At 58.9% G+C, this 19,036-nt stretch overlaps 2 protein-coding genes across 2 annotated transcripts; both read right to left on the bottom strand.

Moving 5' to 3' along the window:
* Window positions 1–1,904: 1,904 nt before the first annotated feature.
* SMO (smoothened, frizzled class receptor) lies at window positions 1,905–7,982 on the bottom strand. The gene is made up of 12 exons (XM_082498848.1): window positions 7,697–7,982; window positions 6,479–6,684; window positions 5,053–5,262; window positions 4,805–4,977; window positions 4,405–4,624; window positions 4,182–4,305; window positions 4,006–4,098; window positions 3,683–3,791; window positions 3,301–3,486; window positions 2,806–2,954; window positions 2,578–2,712; window positions 1,905–2,453 (listed from the first exon to the last, which is right to left on the bottom strand). The coding sequence occupies exons 1-12, from the start codon at window positions 7,953–7,955 to the stop codon at window positions 1,921–1,923; spliced, it is 2,397 nt and encodes a 798-aa protein (XP_082354974.1). The 5' UTR covers window positions 7,956–7,982; the 3' UTR covers window positions 1,905–1,920.
* Window positions 7,983–11,483: 3,501 nt separating this feature from the next.
* TSPAN33 (tetraspanin 33) lies at window positions 11,484–14,874 on the bottom strand. Its single transcript, XM_082494951.1, has 8 exons — window positions 14,614–14,874; window positions 13,514–13,571; window positions 13,287–13,414; window positions 13,134–13,208; window positions 12,929–13,024; window positions 12,480–12,608; window positions 12,048–12,209; window positions 11,484–11,700 (listed from the first exon to the last, which is right to left on the bottom strand). Exons 1-8 carry the CDS (start codon window positions 14,716–14,718, stop codon window positions 11,599–11,601), a joined length of 855 nt encoding a protein of 284 aa, XP_082351077.1. The 5' UTR covers window positions 14,719–14,874; the 3' UTR covers window positions 11,484–11,598.
* Between the last annotated feature and the right edge of the window lie 4,162 nt (window positions 14,875–19,036).

Raw genomic sequence — 19,036 nt, 5'->3', positions numbered from 1 at the left:
TAGCTTTTTTTTCAAAATGACGTATCATGTAGGCACAGCTGTTTCAATCCTTTTTTTTTTAAAAAAAAAAAAAACACAAAAATAAAATATAGATTGATAGAGAAAAAAAAAAAGCCCACAAAAAATAAAATAAAGGTGTAGAAAGAGAAACATTTAGTCTCACCCCAGAGGAACCAGCCTTTTTCTCCAGCTTTCTCCTGCCCTCCCGCCCCAGCACGGAGCCCTCGACAGCAGCAGAGTGGGGTCTGCGAAAAACTATAAAAAAAACCCTGCAATTTTCACTGGCCAAATCCACACAAATTTCAGTGGGGCACCTGGTCTCCGGGATAACCAAGCACCCAGCTGCCTCGCTCCCAAGCGAAATATAAAAAGGATGCTTTCCAAAAGCAGCGTTTTGTCCCCAAAAGTACCATCTGCACCGCCCGGCACCCATGGCACCCAGCAGCACCCCAAAACTGGGGCCACCCAGCTGCGGGTGTGGGGATGTTTAAGCCCGTAGTGCCATCTGCTGGCAAAGGGCCCCCCTCGCCCCCCCAATTTGCTGCCAAAGTCCCCCCAAACAGTCCCCATAGTGCCCACAGGCATTCCGGCCCCTCACACCTGCCTTCCACAGGCGGGACAGGGGTTTTAAAGCACTTTATAGCAGTTTAAAGCAGTTTTGAAAGCAGTTTAAAGCAGTTTTGAAAGCAGTTGGAGCCCTTTTAGGAGAAAGGACAAAACCCCACGACATTTCTCTGCACTCGATACCTCCCCAAAGAGCCCAGGGCAGCCGCTGGCAATGGAAACTTGGCAAATTTAATACTGATACAGGAGGGTTTTTCCTTTACACAGCAAAAATTAACCCGTGGAGGTCACCGGGATAGCGAGAAAGCCAGGAGCCTACCAGGATTTAAGAAAAGACGTGTACAGGGATAATGGACAGATACAAAACACCAGCAGGGACTGGAGTCCTCCTACCTCAGGGCTTGGCCGGGTTTGTTTTTTTTTTAAATAAAAAAAAATAAAAAGCTTTGCTCAGGGGGTTGGTGCACCCAGACGGCAGAAGCGACCCCGACTCGCCTTGCACACCCCGGGTTTTTTAAAGTTTCAATTGGTGGGGTTTTTTTGCATCATGATTCTTGGAGCGCCCGTGCACCCCACCACGGCTCCCTGTCACCCGTAACGGGGGACCGCCGTCCTACCAACCCTCCAGTTTGGGTCTGGTTCAGCTCTCTGGGGGAGCTGGAAGGCACTTTGGGACCCCTGAAGAAATAAGGATGCACCCAGAAAAATGGGTGCACCCCGGGGGATGCTGCTGCCGCTGCCCCGCGAAGACTGGGGGGGTCAGCTCATCCCGCTCTCGGCCGCAGCACCCAAGCGGAGGCTGTGCCCAGCCGTCACGTCGTGGTGTATCATACAAAGATTAAAATTTAAAAAAAAAAAAAAACAACTATTGGCACAAGTGTTTGTAAGCTCTACGTACCATCTAGCCGCAGGTGGGGGCAGAGGGCAAGCGAGGGGTGTCAGCGGGTCCCAAAATCTACCCTGACCTACACTTGCCACCTGCCTGGTACCGCTGTCCCAAGGGGCCGCCCGTCCCCATCGGTGGCAAAGGCAGTGTCCCCTTTGCCCTTAAATCCCTGCAGGGTGGGGTTTGTTCCACCAACACCCCGTTTCTCTTCTCCCACCAATGTCAGGGGGGGACAACACCCCAAAACCATTCTGCCAGTGTCTCGCCGGGCCCCATGGGTTGTGCATCGAGTCTGTTCGGGCGATGTGGGAAGAAATGCCGTCCTCCAACGGGGGAAATCAGCCGTGGATGGATGCTTGGGACTGGCCCCAGTGGGATGGGGTGGGCCTTGGTGTCCCCTCACAGGCTGCTTGCACTGGACAAGGCTTCGGGTCTCGCCCCAGGTGTCCCCTCACAACGTCCCACCAGGCTTAAAAGTCTGAATCCGCGTCCAGCAGCTCCGCGTCCACCAGGTTGGTCCGAGAGTGGATGGGGGCCAAGCCAGCCCGTCGGCCCTGAGTCCTCGGCCCCCCACCGTGGGGCAGGGTGCCGGGTTCGGGGGGCCAAAGCGGACCCCCGTTGCGCTGCCGGCGCCCGCTGCTGGGGCCAGGGCTCTCCTCCTCCAGGGACCCGCTCTCAGGGCAGAAGGGGTTGCTGATGAGGTGGAAGACGTTGGCTCTGCGGCGGCCGTCCCACGGTGCGCCAGTGAAGGCGGCTTCGGGCTGGAGCCCCGGGAGGACGTCGGGGGCGAAGGCGACCAGGCAGGGCTGGGGGGGCAGCCGGGGCAGGCGAGGGATGGCGCTGGGGGCTGGGGGGGCTGCAGGGCCTCCCAGGCAGCGCTCAGGATCCGGGCACACCTCCTTCTTCTTCTTCCTTCGCTTCTTCTTGCGAGCGCTGCGCTTCTGCAGCTCGGGGGAGACGTCGGCCTCCACCACCCAGAGGTTGGCCCTCTCCTCTGGCGGCACTGCGGGACACAGAACGGGTGATAATGGCCGCATCCTGCCCTGCGCCAACCCCCCCACCAGCCCCAACACCCTCAGCCCAGATCATCCCCCCATAGATGCCCCACGTGGGCCCCAAGGACTTGCCAGGCGTTGCCACGGGCGTCACAGAGATGTCCTGGGGCAGGATAGCTCCTCTCCTAGCCACCATCTTGGTGACGTGCTGGGCCCACGCCGAGGACACGTCAGCTGATGGCTCATTGATGTCAAATGCTAAACCGGCTGCAACAGCAATGGGGAGCCCCAGTCAAGGTGGGAGGGGACAGTGGGAACCCCGGCGTGCTGCCGAGGCATCCCCCTCCCACAGGCACGTACCCACGGGGCCGTCGTGCGAGACAGTGTGCATGCTGAAGGACAACTCCTGGCCCGGGTCGCGCAGCAGCTCCTTGCGCTTGGAGAAGGCTTTCGCGATCATCTTGCTCTTCTTGATCCTCTTAGGCTGGTCGTCGCTCTGACCTGTCAGCCTGGGGACACAGCAGGTCAGAGCAGGGACACAGGGGACACACAACCCCAGGCATTGCAGCTGGGGGCACGGGGACCCTCCCCATCTCCCTCCTCTCCTCTGGACAGGGACACCAAGGGCTGGGGACTGCCTTGGATGGGTCCCCCGGGCTGGAGGTGTCCCACAAACAGGACATGAGACACCTGCAAAGTGGGAGAAGCCAACCAATTCCCCAACCGCTGCCTGCTGCGAGCCCACAACTCATTGAGCTCATGGACAAAAGTCTGAGGATGACCTCCAACACCTCAGGACATTGGATGGGGCAGGAAGGGTCACACAGAGCTGGAGTGACATCCCCAAGGTCCCACCTGCACCAGGTCCGCTTCCAGATGAGCAGAGTGGCCTTGGTCCAGACCCAGGTGCTCATGGAGACACCGGTGCCAAACATGGCAAAGAGGTTGATCTTCTCCACCAGCAGGCTCGGGCGGTTCTTGATCTCGCAGTCAGGGATGGGCTTGTTGGTCTGTGTAGCGATGGTCACGTTGGCCTCGCACCTGTGGGGACAAATGCAGGACGGTGGCCCTAAGGAGGGGGACACCCAATGATGCCCCACAGATCTAAAGAGTGCAGATGTGGCGGCAACGCTGGTGAGGGACGTGGGGCTCTCCACTCTGCAATGTCTCCTGCTAAACGAGAGGTGCTGGGATGCCACTAGTGTCCCACTTGCCCTCCTGTCCCCGTCCCACTCACAGGACATATTCCCGAAAGCTGCGCTCCCACTCTGCCTGGTTGAAGAAGTCATAGAAGTGGCAGCCAAAAGTGATGAAGACGAAGCCGAAGGCCAAGAAGCCAAAGATACCTGGAAGAGAAGTGAGACATCCCTGGTTTAGCCAAACCCCAGCAACATCAGGACAAAGATGCTGCACCGGGGCCATGCCACTGTCACTACAGCTTTGTCTCCCACTGCAGCCACTCCCAGGAAGGTGGGATGGGGCTGTCTGGGTTCAGGGGATGAAATGTCCCCATTCTGACTCAAATTACGATGGAAATGGTGCCAATGGAGCCCCGCTTACCCAGCCGCAGCATGGTCTCGTTGATCTTGCTGGCTGCCTTCTCGCTCAGCAGCCCTGGGTGGTTGCTCTTGATGGAGAAGAGCGTCATGACCCCTGCGGTGGAGGGACGAGGTGGTCAGGGTGGGAGGGACACCCATGGTGCCCCTGTCCCCACGCCAGGGTGAGCCCCCACCTACCCCGGATGAGGAAATAGCCCCCCACAATGAGGACGAGCCCGATGGGTGCCAGGACAAAGCCGGCCCGGTAGCGGTAGTTCTTGTAGCCCACGAAGCAGATGCCGCTGACAGAGTCACCATCCACCTGACAGAGATGGGGATGGCCGGGGGTCAGTTGGCTGCAGCCACTGCTCCCCATGCACATCACCCTGGCAGGGACCCGCCAGGATCGCGGTCCCATTACCTGCGCCACAGCCAGGATGGCCACAGTGAGGACGAAGGGGATGGACCAGGTGATGAGGTGGAAGTATGAGGTCTTGCCCAGCAGCGGCTGGTAGGTGGTGCCCAGCGCCTTGAAGGAGGTGTGCCAGGCGTAGGTCAGCATGACGAACCAGATGACACCCGACATCAGCGAGTAGTAAACGATGACAAAGATGATGACGCAGGAGAGCGTCTCGTTGGAGCTACGGAGGGAGATGAGACAGGAGTGTCACCAACCTCTCTTGGGGGGGTCTCTCCTACCCCAAGAGTGGAGCATCCTCCATCCTCCCAAGGGGCCAGGAATCCCCCAAGAGCCTTCCGTGGACCCGAGGACACCTCTTGGCATATGGCCGCAGTGGGATGGGGACGAAGGTGACACGTACGTGGGTTCCCCCAGCCGCATGGTGCCATCAGCCCGGCACACGATCTCATCACGGGCGCCATCCATGAATTGTGCCAACCAGCCAATGCTGCCCACAAAGAAGCAAGCGTTGACGTAGAAGAGGATGACGGCAGGGTAGCGGTTGGAGTTCCTCCAGTCGGCGACGAACGTGGCCTGGGGGGAGAAAGGGGACAGCTTGGTGCCCGGTCCCCTTTTGGGAGACACCTCCCCGTGACCCCTGCATCTCACCAGGGTGAAGAAGGTGCAGAAGATGGTGACGGAGCTGAAGGCGGCGATGTAGACATGCATCTCGCGGTGCTCCTTCTCGGTGAACAGTGGGTTCTGGCACTGGATGCCACAACCCTCCACATCCTCGTACCAGCTCTTGGGGTTGTCCGTCCGCACCAGCGGCGCCTCGCACTGTCCCGAGCTGTTGAACTTGATGTTCTGCACCTCGTTCTGCCAGAGGAGAAGTGAGGCTGTGAGGAGGAGGCAACCCCACGGCAAAGGCTGAGCTGCCAGGGTGAATATCATTCCCCTGCAGAGGGCTGAAGACAGCCAGTGTTTCCCCATGGGAATTTTGGAGCCCGTGGCAGTGCGGTGGGGTGTCCCCCCCATGTCCCGTCCTGTCCCGTCCCGTCCTGTCCCTCCAAAATCTTTCTCTCTAAATTGGAGAGAGATGGATTTGATGGGTGGACTGTTCAATGGATGAGGAATTGGTTGGATGGTCAAATCCAGAGGGTGGTGGTCAACGGCCCAATGTCCAGATGGAGACTGGTGACAAGGGGTGTCCCCCAGGGGTCCGTACTGGGACCAGCACTGTTCAATGTCTTCATCGATGACACAGACAGAGGGATTGAGGGCACCCTCAGCAAGTTTGCAGATGACACCAAGCTGAGTGGTGCGGTGACACACCAGAGGGACGGGATGCCATTCAGAGGGATCCGGACAGGCGGGAAGAGTGGGTCCCTGTGACCCTCACGGGGTCCAACCAGGTCAAGCGCAGGGTCCTGCACCTGGGTCGGGGCAGCCCCTGGTCCCAGCACAGGCTGGGGATGGAGTCGGGGAGAGCAGCCCTGCCGAGAGGGGCTCGGGGGTGTTGGGGGGGGGGGGGAGTGCCCCTCTGCTGCGCTCTGCTCTGGGGAGACCCCCCCGCAGTGCTGCCTCCAGCTCGGGGGCCTCAGCACAGGAGAGACATGGACCTGCTGGAGCGGGGCCAGAGGAGGCCCTGGAGCTGCTGGGAGGGCTGGAGCCCTTCTGCTGGGAGGACAGGCTGGGACAGTTGGGGGGTCAGCCTGGAGAAGAGAAGGCTCCGGGGAGACGTCAGAGCCCCTTCCAGTGCCTAAAGGGGCTCCAGGAGAGCTGGGGCGGGACTCTGGATCAGGGAGGGGAGACATGGGATGAGAGGGAACGGTTTGACACTGACAGAGGGGAGATTCAGACTAGATCTAAGGAAGAAATTCTTTCCTGTGCGGGTGGTGAGCCCCTGGCGCAGGGTGCCCCGAGAAGCTGTGGCTGCCCCATCCCCGGAGGTGTTCAAGGCCGGGTTGGATGGGGCTGGGAGCGACCTGGGCTGGGGGGAGGTGTCCCTGCCCAGGGCGGGGGTGTGGACTACAGGATCTTCAAGGTCCCTTCCCACCCAAACCATTCCATGACTCTACAATTCCCCCGGTACCGGGCATCCCTCGGGGAAGCGGTCGGGCGTGCACTTGAGGAAGTCAGGCCAGCCGCGCTCACGCTCCACGATGGTGCAGGGCGCCCGGGTGGCCTGGCAGAGGGTCTGGCTGGGCAGCTCCACCTGCCCGTCCTCACACTTGGGCATGTAGACGGCGCAGAGCAGGGGCTGGATGACATCCCAGCAGCGCGGGGCGTTGCGCAGGCCTGTGGGGACAGCGCCGTCACCCCCCTGGCTGGACTCGCATCGTCCTGTGCCCCCACCCAAGGGGATGCGAGTCGGCATGGGACGGGGCAGACCCTGGCTGCTCAGCACATGCAGCACCCAGACCCCTCTATAATGCCTCTAGGGTGCCACGCCTGTCCCCAGGTGATATACTGCTCCTCTGCCGTATGGAGCTCAGTCCCGCTCTACTGCTCTCCCTCTATACTCTACCCAACCCCGGGGCCCCTGCTGTACCACAACTACCCCTGCTCCCCTCCTATACAGCTATCTATACTGTACCCATCCATGGTCCCCTGCTATGGTGCTCCCCTCTATACTGTACCCACCTCCAGGCCCCCTCTATACTGTACCCTGTCTCCCACTATAGTGCTCCCCTCTATACTGTACCCACCCCCAGTCCCCTGCTATAGTTTTCTACACTGTACCCAATCTCAGACTCTACTATACCGTTTTCTATACTGCACCCACCCCCAGTCCCCTGCTATACTGCTCCCCTCTATACTGTACGCATCCCCAGTCCCCTGCTATGCAGTTTTTTATACTGTACCCATCCCAAATCCCCTGCTGTACATTTTTCTATACTGTACCCACTCCCAGTCCCCTGCTATACAGTTTTCTACACTGTACCCATCCCAAATCCCCTGCTATAGTTTTCTACACTGTACCCATCTCAAATCCCCTGCTATAGTTTTCTATACTGCACCCACCCCCAGTCCCCTGCTATACTGCTCCCCTCTATACTGTACTGATCCCAAATCCCCTGCTATACAGTTTTCTGTACTGCACCCACCCCCAGGCCCCTGCTATACTGCTCCCCCTCTACACTGTGCCCAAACCCCCTCTACACCGTTCCCACCCCCCGTCCCCGCACCCCCCCCCCCCACTACACCCCCTTCCCCTCCCCGCTATACCGCGCCGGGCCGCGATGATGGGGGGGGGGGGGGGGGGGGCAGACACGGACACCGGTTTGGGCTCCCCCTTCCCCGTCCGTACCGGACCAGAGCAGGAGTTTTCCGTGAGCCTCCTCCTGCGAGGCGGAGTCGGCGGCCAAGAGCGTGGAGGTGGCGGCGTAGGGTAGGGCCGAACCCAGGCAAGCACCGTAGCGGAGCCGTTCGCAGGGCGCCGGGCGGCGGCAACGCTCGGGAACGGCCGAGGAGTTGAGGAAAGGGGCGGCGGGGCAGCGGCGGCCGCCCAAGGCCAGCGCCATCCCCAGCGCCAGCGCCCACCGCCACCCGCCGCCCTGAGCCGCCATCCCGGCCCACACCGGCCCTAAGCGGGCGGCCCGGCCCCGGCCCCCGCCATGCCCCGACGCCCTTTGTTGAGCTCGCCGGGAGCGGAGCGGGGCCGCTCCTCCTCCTCCTCCTCCTCTTCCCTCAGCGCGGCCCGTCCCGCCACGGCCCCGCGCCCCCCGCCGGGGCGGGCTGAGGAGAGGCGGCGCGGCGGGAAAGGGGAAGAGGGGGGGCCCAACCCGCTTTTGAGGGGAAAAGTGGCTTTTTGTGAGGAAAAAGTTACTTTTTTTTTAACAAGCGGGCAGGGAGGGGATATTTTTTTTTTAGTAGGAAAGCGTGGTGTTGAGGAGAGGGATCGCGTTCAGGGAGGAGGGTTTTTTCGCCTGGTGGGGGGTGGGGGGGGTGGCTGCTGGAGAGGGGGAAAAGTTGTTTTTTTAAGGGGGGAAACGTTGGGTTTTGTGAAGGGAAAGTTGGTTTGGGGGGGGGAATGTTGGGATTTGTGAGGAGGAAGTTGTTTTTATGGGGGGGAATGTTGGGATTTGTGAGGAGAAAGATGGTTTTAGGGGGGTAAATGTCAGGGTTTGTGAGGAGAAAGTTGGTTGTGGGGGGGAATGTTGGGTTTTGAGGGGAAATGGTGGGTTTTGTGTGGAGAAAGTTGGTTTGGAGGGGGGAAATGTTAGGATTTGTGAGGAGAAAGTTGTTTACGGGGGAATGTTGGGCTTTGTGAGGGGAAATGTTGGGTTTTGTGAGGGGAAAGCTGATTTTCGGGGAGAAAAGGGTTTTGTGAGGGGAAAGTTAGTTTGGGGGGGGAAATGTTGGGTTTGGGGGGGGAACATTGAGTTTTGGGAGGGGAAACGTTTTTTGTGAGGGAAAAGTTGGTTTCGGGGAGGCAGAAGTTGCTTTTGGGAGGGGAAATGTTGCTTTGGAAGGGGGAGGAGTCGAGTTTTTGGAGGAGGAAGGTTGTTTTTTTCCGAGAGAAGTTGGATTTGGAGGCGAGAGAAGAGAGAGATTTGGGAGGGGGAAGTTGGGTTTGAGGGGGGGGAAGTTGCTTTTTGAGAGAAGTCGGGTTTGGGGAAGATAAAAGTTGGTTTGGGGAGCAAAAGTTAGTTTTGAGGGGTAAAGTTGCTTTTTTGGGCAGAGAAGTCACTTTTTTTGAGGAGAAAAGTTCCTTTTTAGAGAGATAAGTCACTTTCCACGGAGGAAAGTTGGACTGGGGAGGAGGAAGTCACTTTTTTCGGGGGGAGAGTTACTTTTTGGGAAAGAAGAGTCCCTTTTTGGAAGAGAAAAGTTGCCTTTGGGAAAGAGAAGACACTTTGGGGAGACAGAAGTTGCTTTTTGGGGACAAAAGGCGCTTTATTGGGAGAGAAAAGTTTATTTTTTTTAAGCAAAAAGTCACTTGTGAGGGGAAGGTTACTTTTTGGGGAGGGAAAGTCACTATTTTGAGGAGAAAAGTTGCCTTTGGGGAAGAGAAAAGACAGGGGAAAAGAGGCACTTTATTGGGAGAGAGAAGTTTCTTTTTGGGGATAAAAGTAACTTTTTTTGAGGAAGTTACTTTTAGGGGAAGAGAAGTCACTCTTTGGGGACAAAAGTCACTTTTGGGGGGAGAAAAGTTTTTTGGGGATGAAAGTTATTTTTTGAGGAAGAAGCTACTTTTGGGGGAGGAGAGGTCACTTGGGGAACAAAAGTAATTTTCGAGCAGGGAGAAAAGTTGCTTCTTGGGGACAAGAGTCAGTTTTGGGGGGAGAAAAGTTACTTTTTTGAGGGGGAAGGGTTACCTTTGGGGGAGGAGAAGTCACTTTTGGGGTACAAAAGTCACTTTTGAAGGGAGAAGAGTTGCTTTTTGGTCAGTTTGGGGGGACAAAAGTCACTTTTGAAGGGAGAAGAGTCGCTTTTTGGTCAGTTTGGGGGGACAAAAGTCACTTTTGAAGGGAGAAGAGTCGCTTTTTGGTCAGTTTTGGGGGGTAGCAGCCGCTTTTGGGAGAGAACTTGGTTTTTTGGGGAGAAGTAGCTCTTTGAAGGAGACATTTGGGGAGAAAATTAAGGGGGGGGGGGGGCGAGAAGTCAGTTTTCAGGGGGAGGTGTCCTTTGGGGGAGCAATTGCTGTCCCCCCAAGGGGGTCCGGAGGCAGCCGGGAGCTGGCCCATGGCAGGATGGGGCCAGTGCTGCCACCTCTGTCCCCGAGAGTCACCCTGGCCAAAAGCTGGGGGGGGTGGGGGTGGCACGTAGGGGGCCAAAATCAGTGCAGGGAGGTGGCAGTGGGGCACGGCCGCAGCCCCGGCTTGCCTGGGTGCCTGCCGGCCGCACACAAAGAACCGGGCGCTGGGCTGCATCCCGACTCCCTCCGCGGCGGGGCGGCGCAGGGGGGACCACCCAGCCCGAGGAGAAGAAAAAAATGAAAAAAAATCCCCCAAAAATCTCTCCACCCACGGTTTGCGACGGCTCCGAAAAGCGGCAGCAAGGCCAGGGACTGCGATGGTGGGGGGGGTGAGGGGGGGGGGGGGGAAGCAGCCCCCCCAGCTCACGGCTTTATGCTCCAGAGTGTTGCAGGCTCTTCCCTGGGCCAGAGGAGGGGGGAGCGCGGGTCCCCCCCCTGCCCAAAGCCACCCCCCTGCGCCAAGCTGTCCGTGCTGGGGGGGAAGGGGGTGTCTCTGCTGTCCGCTCGCTGCCTGTGCTGCCCCTCACCCCCTTCTCCCCCCATTGTTTTGGGGTATTAACGTTTGTTTTCCCCACAGCCAACCTCCACCTGTGTAATGCTGTTGAGGTGATGGGGGCGCACGGCTCGGGAAGGGGCTGGCCTCAACCCTGTCCCCGCCAAGCCATCGCCCAAAGCCATGGCGTTGTCCCCCTCCGTGGCGTATCAAGTAGCCCCCCCCACTCGCCGCAGCAGAGATCGCGGGGTCTGGCCTCGTCTCTCTTTATTCTTCTGTGAAAGCAAAGGGAAATGTCACAGCCCACCACCAACACCTCAGGATGTGACACAGGACTGCGCCTGTCCCCTCCTCTGCACAGAGGGGTCCGAGCCCTTCCAGGGAAGAGACGTGACCCCCACCCTCAGCTACGGAAGCGCCCATAGGTCAGTCCTGGGCAGGATGTCCTCCTGGCTTGTCTTCTTCCAGGGTGGCCACGGGGGCGATGGCTCCTGCTCCCGGATGGCGAGCAAAGCCGTTGGCTATTCCCGACGGAGGCAGAAGGGTTTGTGGCACCCAGCGGTGGGGGAAACATCCCCAGTTCTGGAGCCAGCCTTGCCCCGGGCAAAGGCAGCTCGGTGCATGGACGGACACACAGATCTCCAGCACACAAGGAGATGGGAAGCATGTCCGAGTGCAAACCTGCTTTGTGCATGACCTGTGCGCCAGCTCAGCCCCCCAGGACGGACGGACAGCAGTTCACCGGGGCTGGTTCAGTCCCCCAAACAGGACACAGCAGCACGGCACATCCCAGCTCTCGCACCGGCTGCCAAAGGCACAGAGTCCCCAGCGTCCCCACGCATCCCTCTCCGCAGCACAGCAGCCACTGCACGCGGATCTCCTCCTTCTTTTCCAGCAAAGCCCCTTCAGCTCTTCCTAAGGATCCAGGGTTTGGAAAATCACCGTTGAGGTCCCGGCTCCCCCAGCCAACCGCTGTGCCGCGGGGACGGACGCTGGCACTGCTGCGACACACCAGGGCTCAGTACCAGGGGTCTGCCCGGTGCTGCTGGTTGTAGAGCTGGAGCTTGATCTGGTCTCTGACCTGGTTGATGAGTATCTGAGCCAGCAGGATGCCCACCAGCTGGAGGAGAGGAAGAGAGAGGAGGAGAGGAAGAGAGAGGAGGAGAGGAAGAGAGAGGAGGAGAGGAAGAGAGAGGAGGAGAGGAAGAGAGAGGAGGAGAGGAAGAGAGGAAGAGGAGGGTGCTGAGGGACACAGGGCAGTGTCACCCCACCATCCTACGAGCAGGTTACACACCTCCAGGCAAGGATGTGCCTGATGTTTGCACCGCTCCCCCCACCCCAAATCCTGCCCTAACTCCCCACCCGGTTGCCATTAGATGCATCGTTGAGGCAACTTCTGGACAAAGTGGAGCTGCAGGATGGTACCTTCTCCCCCTCCCCATCCCCAGCAGGGGACAGCCCCAGTACCTGGGGGACGGCCAGCCCCAGGGCGATGCCCCCCAGCAGGAAGAGGTTGCTGTGGATCCAGTTGACCAGCTTGTCGATGCAGCCGTTGGTGTAGATGAAGGCACTGGCCTCCAGGTAGCTCATGGCCTGCATGCCCCGCCCACACATGGTGTTGATGACGGCCTGGGAGGGGGGGGGACAGGACACAGAGGGGTTGGGGACAAAACGCGCCGGCCTGGAGGGGGGTCACTGCCCTTTGGGGGGGCAACTGCGACCTCTGCCCTCGCTTCGGTGCCACGTGGGGTGTCCCCTTTGGCGTCCCCAGCCTCCACCGCTGGGCTCCCTAAACGCCCCCCAAAATGGACAATACCTAGGGGGTGGCAGGGTCCCCCAAGGATGCCCGGGGTGTGTATGTCATGTCCCGTCCCCCCCTCCTCAGGATGCTGTCCTCACCTCCCGGGTGTCCCGCAGGCAGCAGGAGAAGGGGACGGAGCATCGCTCCCGGCTGGGGTTGGCAGCGGTGCAGTTGAAGTACATGTTCTGGGACCAGTCCTTGTAGGAGACGCCACCGCAGCAGCTGAACTGTGGGGAAGGGCATGGGGTGCTCAGTGCAGGGTGGGGACACCCTGGACCACCAATCCACTCCACGTGCTTTTAGTAGGTCCTACGTAAACACAGGCTCCAAGAGAGACACTGAGGGCTGTTTCTTCCCCCGGCTATTTTCATCCAGCTCTTCACCATGAACATCAACTCTTTGTGGAGGAGCCACCCAACGTCCTCAACCCAGAGGATCCCGTGGATTTAAGGCGAGAGCCAATACCCCGAAGCCAGACCCATGAGTGGGGACATGTCCTCATCCCTCGAAGGGACATCCCAACGTTCCCCCCCCGCCATGCACGCACCTCCTTCTGCCCGAAGTCGATGAGGTTCTGCAGGTCCAAGTCATCCCGGTAATGCACGATGGCACCGTTGATGATCTCGCTGACCTTCCCACGCGCCTGCAGGGCGGGCATGGCACAGGGATGGGGACACATCAGCAAGGTTGTCACCCAATGGGACAGGCTGGGGGGTCATCCAGCCCCTCACATCCCACCACCGCTGCAGTACCTTGTCGGAGAAGACAAAGCCTAGCACGCCGGCGGCCAGCTGCAGGAGGAAGACGATGGTCAGGCAGATGGAGAACTGCGGGCGAGAGAAGTGTGATGGTGGTGGGACCACGGGAAGGTCCTCCTGTCCCCGTCCCTGTCCCCGGGGCCTCACCATCTGCAGCAGACAGATGTTCTCCCGCAAGGAGCCCACGCAGCCGCAGAAGGTGATGAGGAAGGTGAGGACGCCAACCACGACCAGCAGGATGGCGGGGTCCACCGCCAGGCAGGCCATCGCCGCCTCTGCCACAGCAAGCCGTCACCGCCAGTGCCACCCCCGCCAGCACCGCAGATCACCACCCACCCCCCCCGGGGGGTCCCATCGTCACCCCCCAACCTCACCTGCGTGCTTCAGCAGCCGGGCGTAGACCCCCACCGCCACCATCACCATCGAGATCATCTGCAGAGCAGGTTGGGGAGGGGGAGGGGGATTGTGAACCCCCCTCTCCCCCCCTCCCCCGCTTTGGGGGTCCCCTGGCTGTGACACCCCCCCCCAGGGCTGCAAATGGGGCACCGGAGCCGGACCCGCTGCCTCAGTTTCCCCTTGTCACCCGCAGACGGAGCTGGATTGTGGGGACATCCCTCCAAAAAATCCCCACCCTCCAAGCCCCGCCCCCCCAACATTAAAAAAAATAATAATATAGAAAACAGCCCCCAAAACAGAAACACCCCAAAACATTTCAACAAAATCCCCAAAACATTAAAAAAAATCCCTCAAACCATCAAAAAAAACCCCAAAACATAAAGAATCACGCCAAAACATTAAAAAATCCCCAAAACATTAAAAAAAATCCCTCAAAACATCAAAAAAGCCCCAAATTAAAAAATGCTTCAAAATATCAAAAAGAACCCCCAAAATTAAAAAAAAAACTCAAAACATCAAAAAGAACCCCAAATTAAACAATGCCTCAAAACATCAGAAAGATCCCCCAAAATTAAAAAAATCCCTCAAAGCATCAAAAACCCCCCACCCAAAATTAAAAAAAAAAATCCCTCAAAACGTTAAAAAAAACCCCAAACAACATTAAAGAAATCCCTGAAAACTTTTTAAAAAATCCAAAAACCATTAAAAACTCCCCCAAAGCATTAACCCCCCACCCCAAAACATAACCCACCCCCCCCCCCCAAAAAAAAAAAACAAACTTAATAAATCCCCAAAAGCCCCAAACCCTGTCTTGTCCCCCCCCCGAAGTTCCCACGCACGAGGCGTCCCCGGGGGTGGGCTGGGGACAAGAGGGGTCCGTGTCACCCCCCCCAAGGGCTGTGTCACCCCAAAGGGTGGGTTTGGGGGGGTACCGGGGGGTGACACCATAAGCAAAGGGGACCCCAAAAACCCTCGAGGGAGGGGGGGGGGAGCACCCACCCACCCCCCCCCGGCGATAAGGGGGGGGCCCCGGTGGTCCCTCCCGGGGATGCGGGGTCCCCCCCCCGCTGTCACTCACCCAGAAGAGCATGTTGAAGAAGAAGAGGACGTACTTCACCGCGGGGCTGACGAAGGAGAAGTCATCCCCGTGGGGAGCGCCGCCGCCCCCCGCCCGCCTCGCCATGGCCGAGCCGAACGGCGCCGAACCGGACTGAACCCCGCCGATCACCGAACCACTGGACCCCGCTTCGCAGTAGGACAGCAGCCCGCCCCCCCATCCCTTCGCTACCTGCTCATTGGCCCGTCTGGCTCGCTCTGCCTTCCCATTGGTGGGTGGCCCCGTCGCTCAGTCCTCCACCCTTTCCGCCCCGCCCCCGAGCGCGGTGTGTCGCCGGCGCACCTGTTCGCGGCGCTCCTCCGTCTTAAAGGGACAGCGCCCCCTCCGCCTTAAAGGGACAGCCCGCCCGGTTCTCCAATCACGTGATCGAGCCAGGTCCGTCCCCAGTCCCTCCTGGCTGACCCCGCAGCCTCGCCTTCCCCCAAAAATTGCCCGAATAGTGCTAGCCCAGAGACCCCCAACCTTGGGTGGGATGGTTCCACTTCATAATTAATATCATTATAATTAATAATTGATTTCTGCCTTGAATGACAGCCCTCGGGAGGGATGTGAGGGGACAGCTGGGACCATCACAGGGATGGCAAGGACATGGCAGAGCCCTCATCCCTGAAACGTGCCCAGCTGGGGAGATTCGGAGTTTCCCTCCTACCCCAAATTTGCAGAAATCACCCCAAAACCGGCAGTGATGACATTCCGTCACCAGCGACCTCACCAACATGGGGAAGTGGAGCCAGACACCCCGGCAATTCCCCTCTCTGCTGCTAAAGTCTGTGAACTGTGTAAAAAACGAGACGTTTTAGTGGATTTCTTCATCTTTGCCTTTATTTTCGGGTGTCCAGCAGAACTCTCCCAAACCCCTGTGATTATCATTATATTTATTATTATATTTATTATTATTTCTCTACCATGCCAGGGTTCATTGAAGCTGGAAAGCCCCGCGGAGCAGCTGCTGGTGCCGGCACAGCCCTTCCCGGAGGAAGATGAGAGCTTCGGGCAGAGGAACTGAAACCCAAAAACCCCCTTCTTGCTTTTAGGGTCACCCAGGTGCCACTGCAGTGATGGCACCCAGCCCGTGTCACCAAGAAGCCGCCACCCGGCCCTGGCTGCAGGTTCCACCACCTGGGGAGGTGTCTGCTTTGGGTGCTGCTGGAAGAAGCCCCCCGGGCCCTGAAAACGCCGTGGTTGATGCCTGTGGGTCTCCAGAGAGCCCCTGCAGCCAGCCCATGAGGTCTTGGTGGGGTTGAACAGAAGTTCAACCTGGTCCTCACAGAAGTGCTTCTACCCCAGCGATGAAGAAGAAGGTGCCCGCGTTGCCCATGGATGCACCGTTCTCCCATCAGATGTACACACCCGTGTGTCAGAACTGTACGGCCACCCATCAGATCTATGTGTCCACCCATCAGATCTACACGTCCACCCATCAGATCTACACGTCCAACCATCAGATTTACATGTTTCCCAACAGATCTACATGTCCAAGCATCAGATCTGCATATCTCCCATCAGATCTACATGTCCAACCATCAGATCTGTATGCCCACCCATCAGATCTACACGTCCACCTATCAGTTTTACATCTGCCCATCAGATCTGTGTCCAACCATGAGATCTACGCGTCCACCCATCAGATCTGTGTGTTCACCCATTGGATTTATACATCCAGGTGTAAAATCTGTGTCCAGCCATCAGATCTACACATGTGGCCATAGATCCATGTGTCCACCCATCAAATCTGTACATCCACCCACCAGATCTACATCTCTACCCATCAGTTTTATGTCTGCCCATCAGATCTATGTGTCCAACCGTTGGATCCATGCATCCACCCATCAGATCTACACATCTGCCCATCGTATATATATGCATCTGCCCATCAGATTTCCACATCTACCCGTCAGACCTATATGTTCACCTACCAGACCTACGTGTTCACCCATCAGATCTCCACATCTGCCATAGATCTGTGTGTTCACCCATCAGACCTATGTGTTGACCCACCAGATCTACACATCTGCCATGGATCTATGCATTGTACCCGTGAGATCTATACGTTCACCCACCAGATCCACACAACCACCCATCGGATCCATACGTGCCCCTAACAGAGACCCTCAGGGGATCCCACCACTGGACCGCTCACCCTCCCCGGTGACAGTGACATTTGTCTCCTTCCAACCGGTGCCATGGTCCCCAGATCCTGTGACAATAGCAGAATTATCCTCATGGACGTGTACCCATGGACATATCCCGATGGATGTCTCCTCATGGACATGTCCCCGCAGATGTGTTCCCATGCATAAGTCCCCATGGCTGTCTTCCTAGGGATGTGTCCCCATGGACAAGTCTCCATGGACAAGTCCCCATGGATGTCTCCCCAGGGACATGTCCCCATGGTTGAGGTGGCCCCCAACCACTTCTTTCTCTACAGGGGGTCATGCCACCATTCCTCAAACTGGGGGGGGCCAAGGCAGACCCCATTGCCTCTGCTTGTCCCCTGCCTGCATGGCCGTGTCCCACCCCCCTCCCTGCCCACTCACCCCCCCGGTCCCCCTGTCCAGTGTGGCCCTGCAGGGGGAACCCCAAGTCTGGTCCCAGTGCCATGGCTCAGTGGCCCCCCAAGAAAGGGACGCTGACCCAGGGCTCCATCCTGCTGCACCCCAGGGTCCCCAGATCCCACAGCTCGGTGGGGCACAGGGTGTTTGGGGACAGGTGACCCCATAATGCCACTCTGCTCTCCACATCCCAGGCGCCACCGGCATCCTCTGCCCAGGGAACCCATGGGGTGTGGGACAGGAGTGGGGTGACACGCACATCACCGTGCTGCTGGGAGGGCACACCTCCCTCCCTAACAGCCCCCCGCCAGGGGAGCAGTGCCACCACGACACAGGGATGTCCTCGGGGATGCCACCATCCCCATCAGTGCCTGGCTCTGTGTCGGCCACTGGTGCCCCCACCCCATGTGTGCCCCTGGGGGGCCCCACAGGTGACAGTGATGGGGCCACCCTGGACGACAGACAAACGGGTGCCCTGCGGGCTGTCGCTGCAGGTGGATGTCACCATGGTGACGGGCCTGGTGGTGGCCGCGGGGGCCATGGTGGACAAGGGGCAGTGGAAGAGGTGGGTGACATCAGGCTGAGGGCAGCAAAACAGGCTGGGACCTCCTGTGGGGTGTGATGGGATGGGATTGGATGGGATAGGGATGGGGATGGGATTAGATGGGCATAGGGATGGGGATGGGGATGGGATGGGATGGGATGGGATGGGATGGGATGGGATGGGATGGGATGGGACGGGATGGGATGGAGATGGGGATGAGGAGGGGAGGGGATGAAGGTGGGGACGTGGATGAGGTGGGATGGGATGGGATGGGGATGGGGAGGGATAGGATGGAGATGGCATGGGATGGAGGTGGGGACGGGGATGGGATGGGATGGGGACGGGGAGGGATAGGATGGAGATGGCATGGGATGGAGGTGGGGACGGGGATGGGATGGGATGGGATGGGATGGGATGGGATGGGATGGGGATGAGGAGGGATAGGATGGGGATGGGATTGGATGGGATGGAGATGGGGATGGGGATGGGGATGGGGATGGGGATGGGGATGGGGATGGGGATGGGGATGGAGATGGGGATGGGGATCGGGATGGGATGGGATGGGATGGGATAGGATGGGATGGGGATGGGGATGAGATGAGATGGGGATGGGATGGGATGGGGTGGGATGGAGATGGAGATGGGGTGGGGCCAGAGGATGGATGTATACGTGGATGGGACAGGAGGAGGGGCATGCCTGTGGGTGGGGCCATCCCATCCCATCCCATCCCATCCCATCCCATCCCATCCCATCCCATCCCATCCTGTGGCAGCACCGTACGGATGGTGCGGGGGTTTGGATGTGTATGGGGACTCCCCTTCCCAGACCCCCATGTCCCATCCCCACCCTGGGATCCCCATGTCACAATTTCCCCCCCCAGCACCCTCTTCCCCGGGACCCACATGTCCCATCCCCTCATGGGGACACCCCCCCACCCTCCACAACCCCCACACTCCAGCCTTGCCCCGGGCCCCCCAGCCCATCCCCACGTGGGGTGCAGGTTGGGGTGCACCAGGAAGGAGAAGGCCACCCCCTGCTCGGCAGCAACACACTTTATTTGGGGACACAAGGCCCCCGCGGCAGGTTTGGCCACCCCCAGCCATGGCCCTGCAGGGTTTGGTTGCTCCCCAGTGGGGGAGGGGACCATAAGCAGAGCCCTCTTCACCCACAAAGCCACTGTGCGCCCACCCCCCAACACCCATCCTGCCCACCCCCAGGTCCTTCCCCCCCTTTGCCTGCACCCACAGAGCATCGCCCAAGCCCCAGCCCCGCCAGGTCCCCCCTTTG

This window comes from Vanellus vanellus, assembly GCF_965231255.1.
Source record: "Vanellus vanellus genome assembly, chromosome: 1".
Classification (NCBI taxonomy): Eukaryota; Metazoa; Chordata; class Aves; order Charadriiformes; family Charadriidae; genus Vanellus; species Vanellus vanellus.
Note: the sequence above shows the minus strand (reverse complement) of the source record. Positions and strands in the feature narration are given on the sequence as shown.

Coding starts and splice junctions, on each gene's coding strand:
- TSPAN33 (XM_082494951.1), bottom strand. CDS start 14,718: ATGGCGAGGCGGGCGGGGGGCGGCGGCGCTCCCCACGGGGATGACTTC. Junction 13,209..13,286: donor ACATCTGTCTGCTGCAGATG/GTGAGGCCCCGG, acceptor TCTCGCCCGCAG/TTCTCCATCTGCCTGACCAT. Junction 11,701..12,047: donor TGGGGCTGGCCGTCCCCCAG/GTACTGGGGCTG, acceptor CCTCTCCTCCAG/CTGGTGGGCATCCTGCTGGC.
- SMO (XM_082498848.1), bottom strand. CDS start 7,955: ATGGCGGCTCAGGGCGGCGGGTGGCGGTGGGCGCTGGCGCTGGGGATG. Junction 4,099..4,181: donor GGGCTATTTCCTCATCCGGG/GTAGGTGGGGGC, acceptor CCTCCACCGCAG/GGGTCATGACGCTCTTCTCC. Junction 3,792..4,005: donor CGAGACCATGCTGCGGCTGG/GTAAGCGGGGCT, acceptor CTTCTCTTCCAG/GTATCTTTGGCTTCTTGGCC.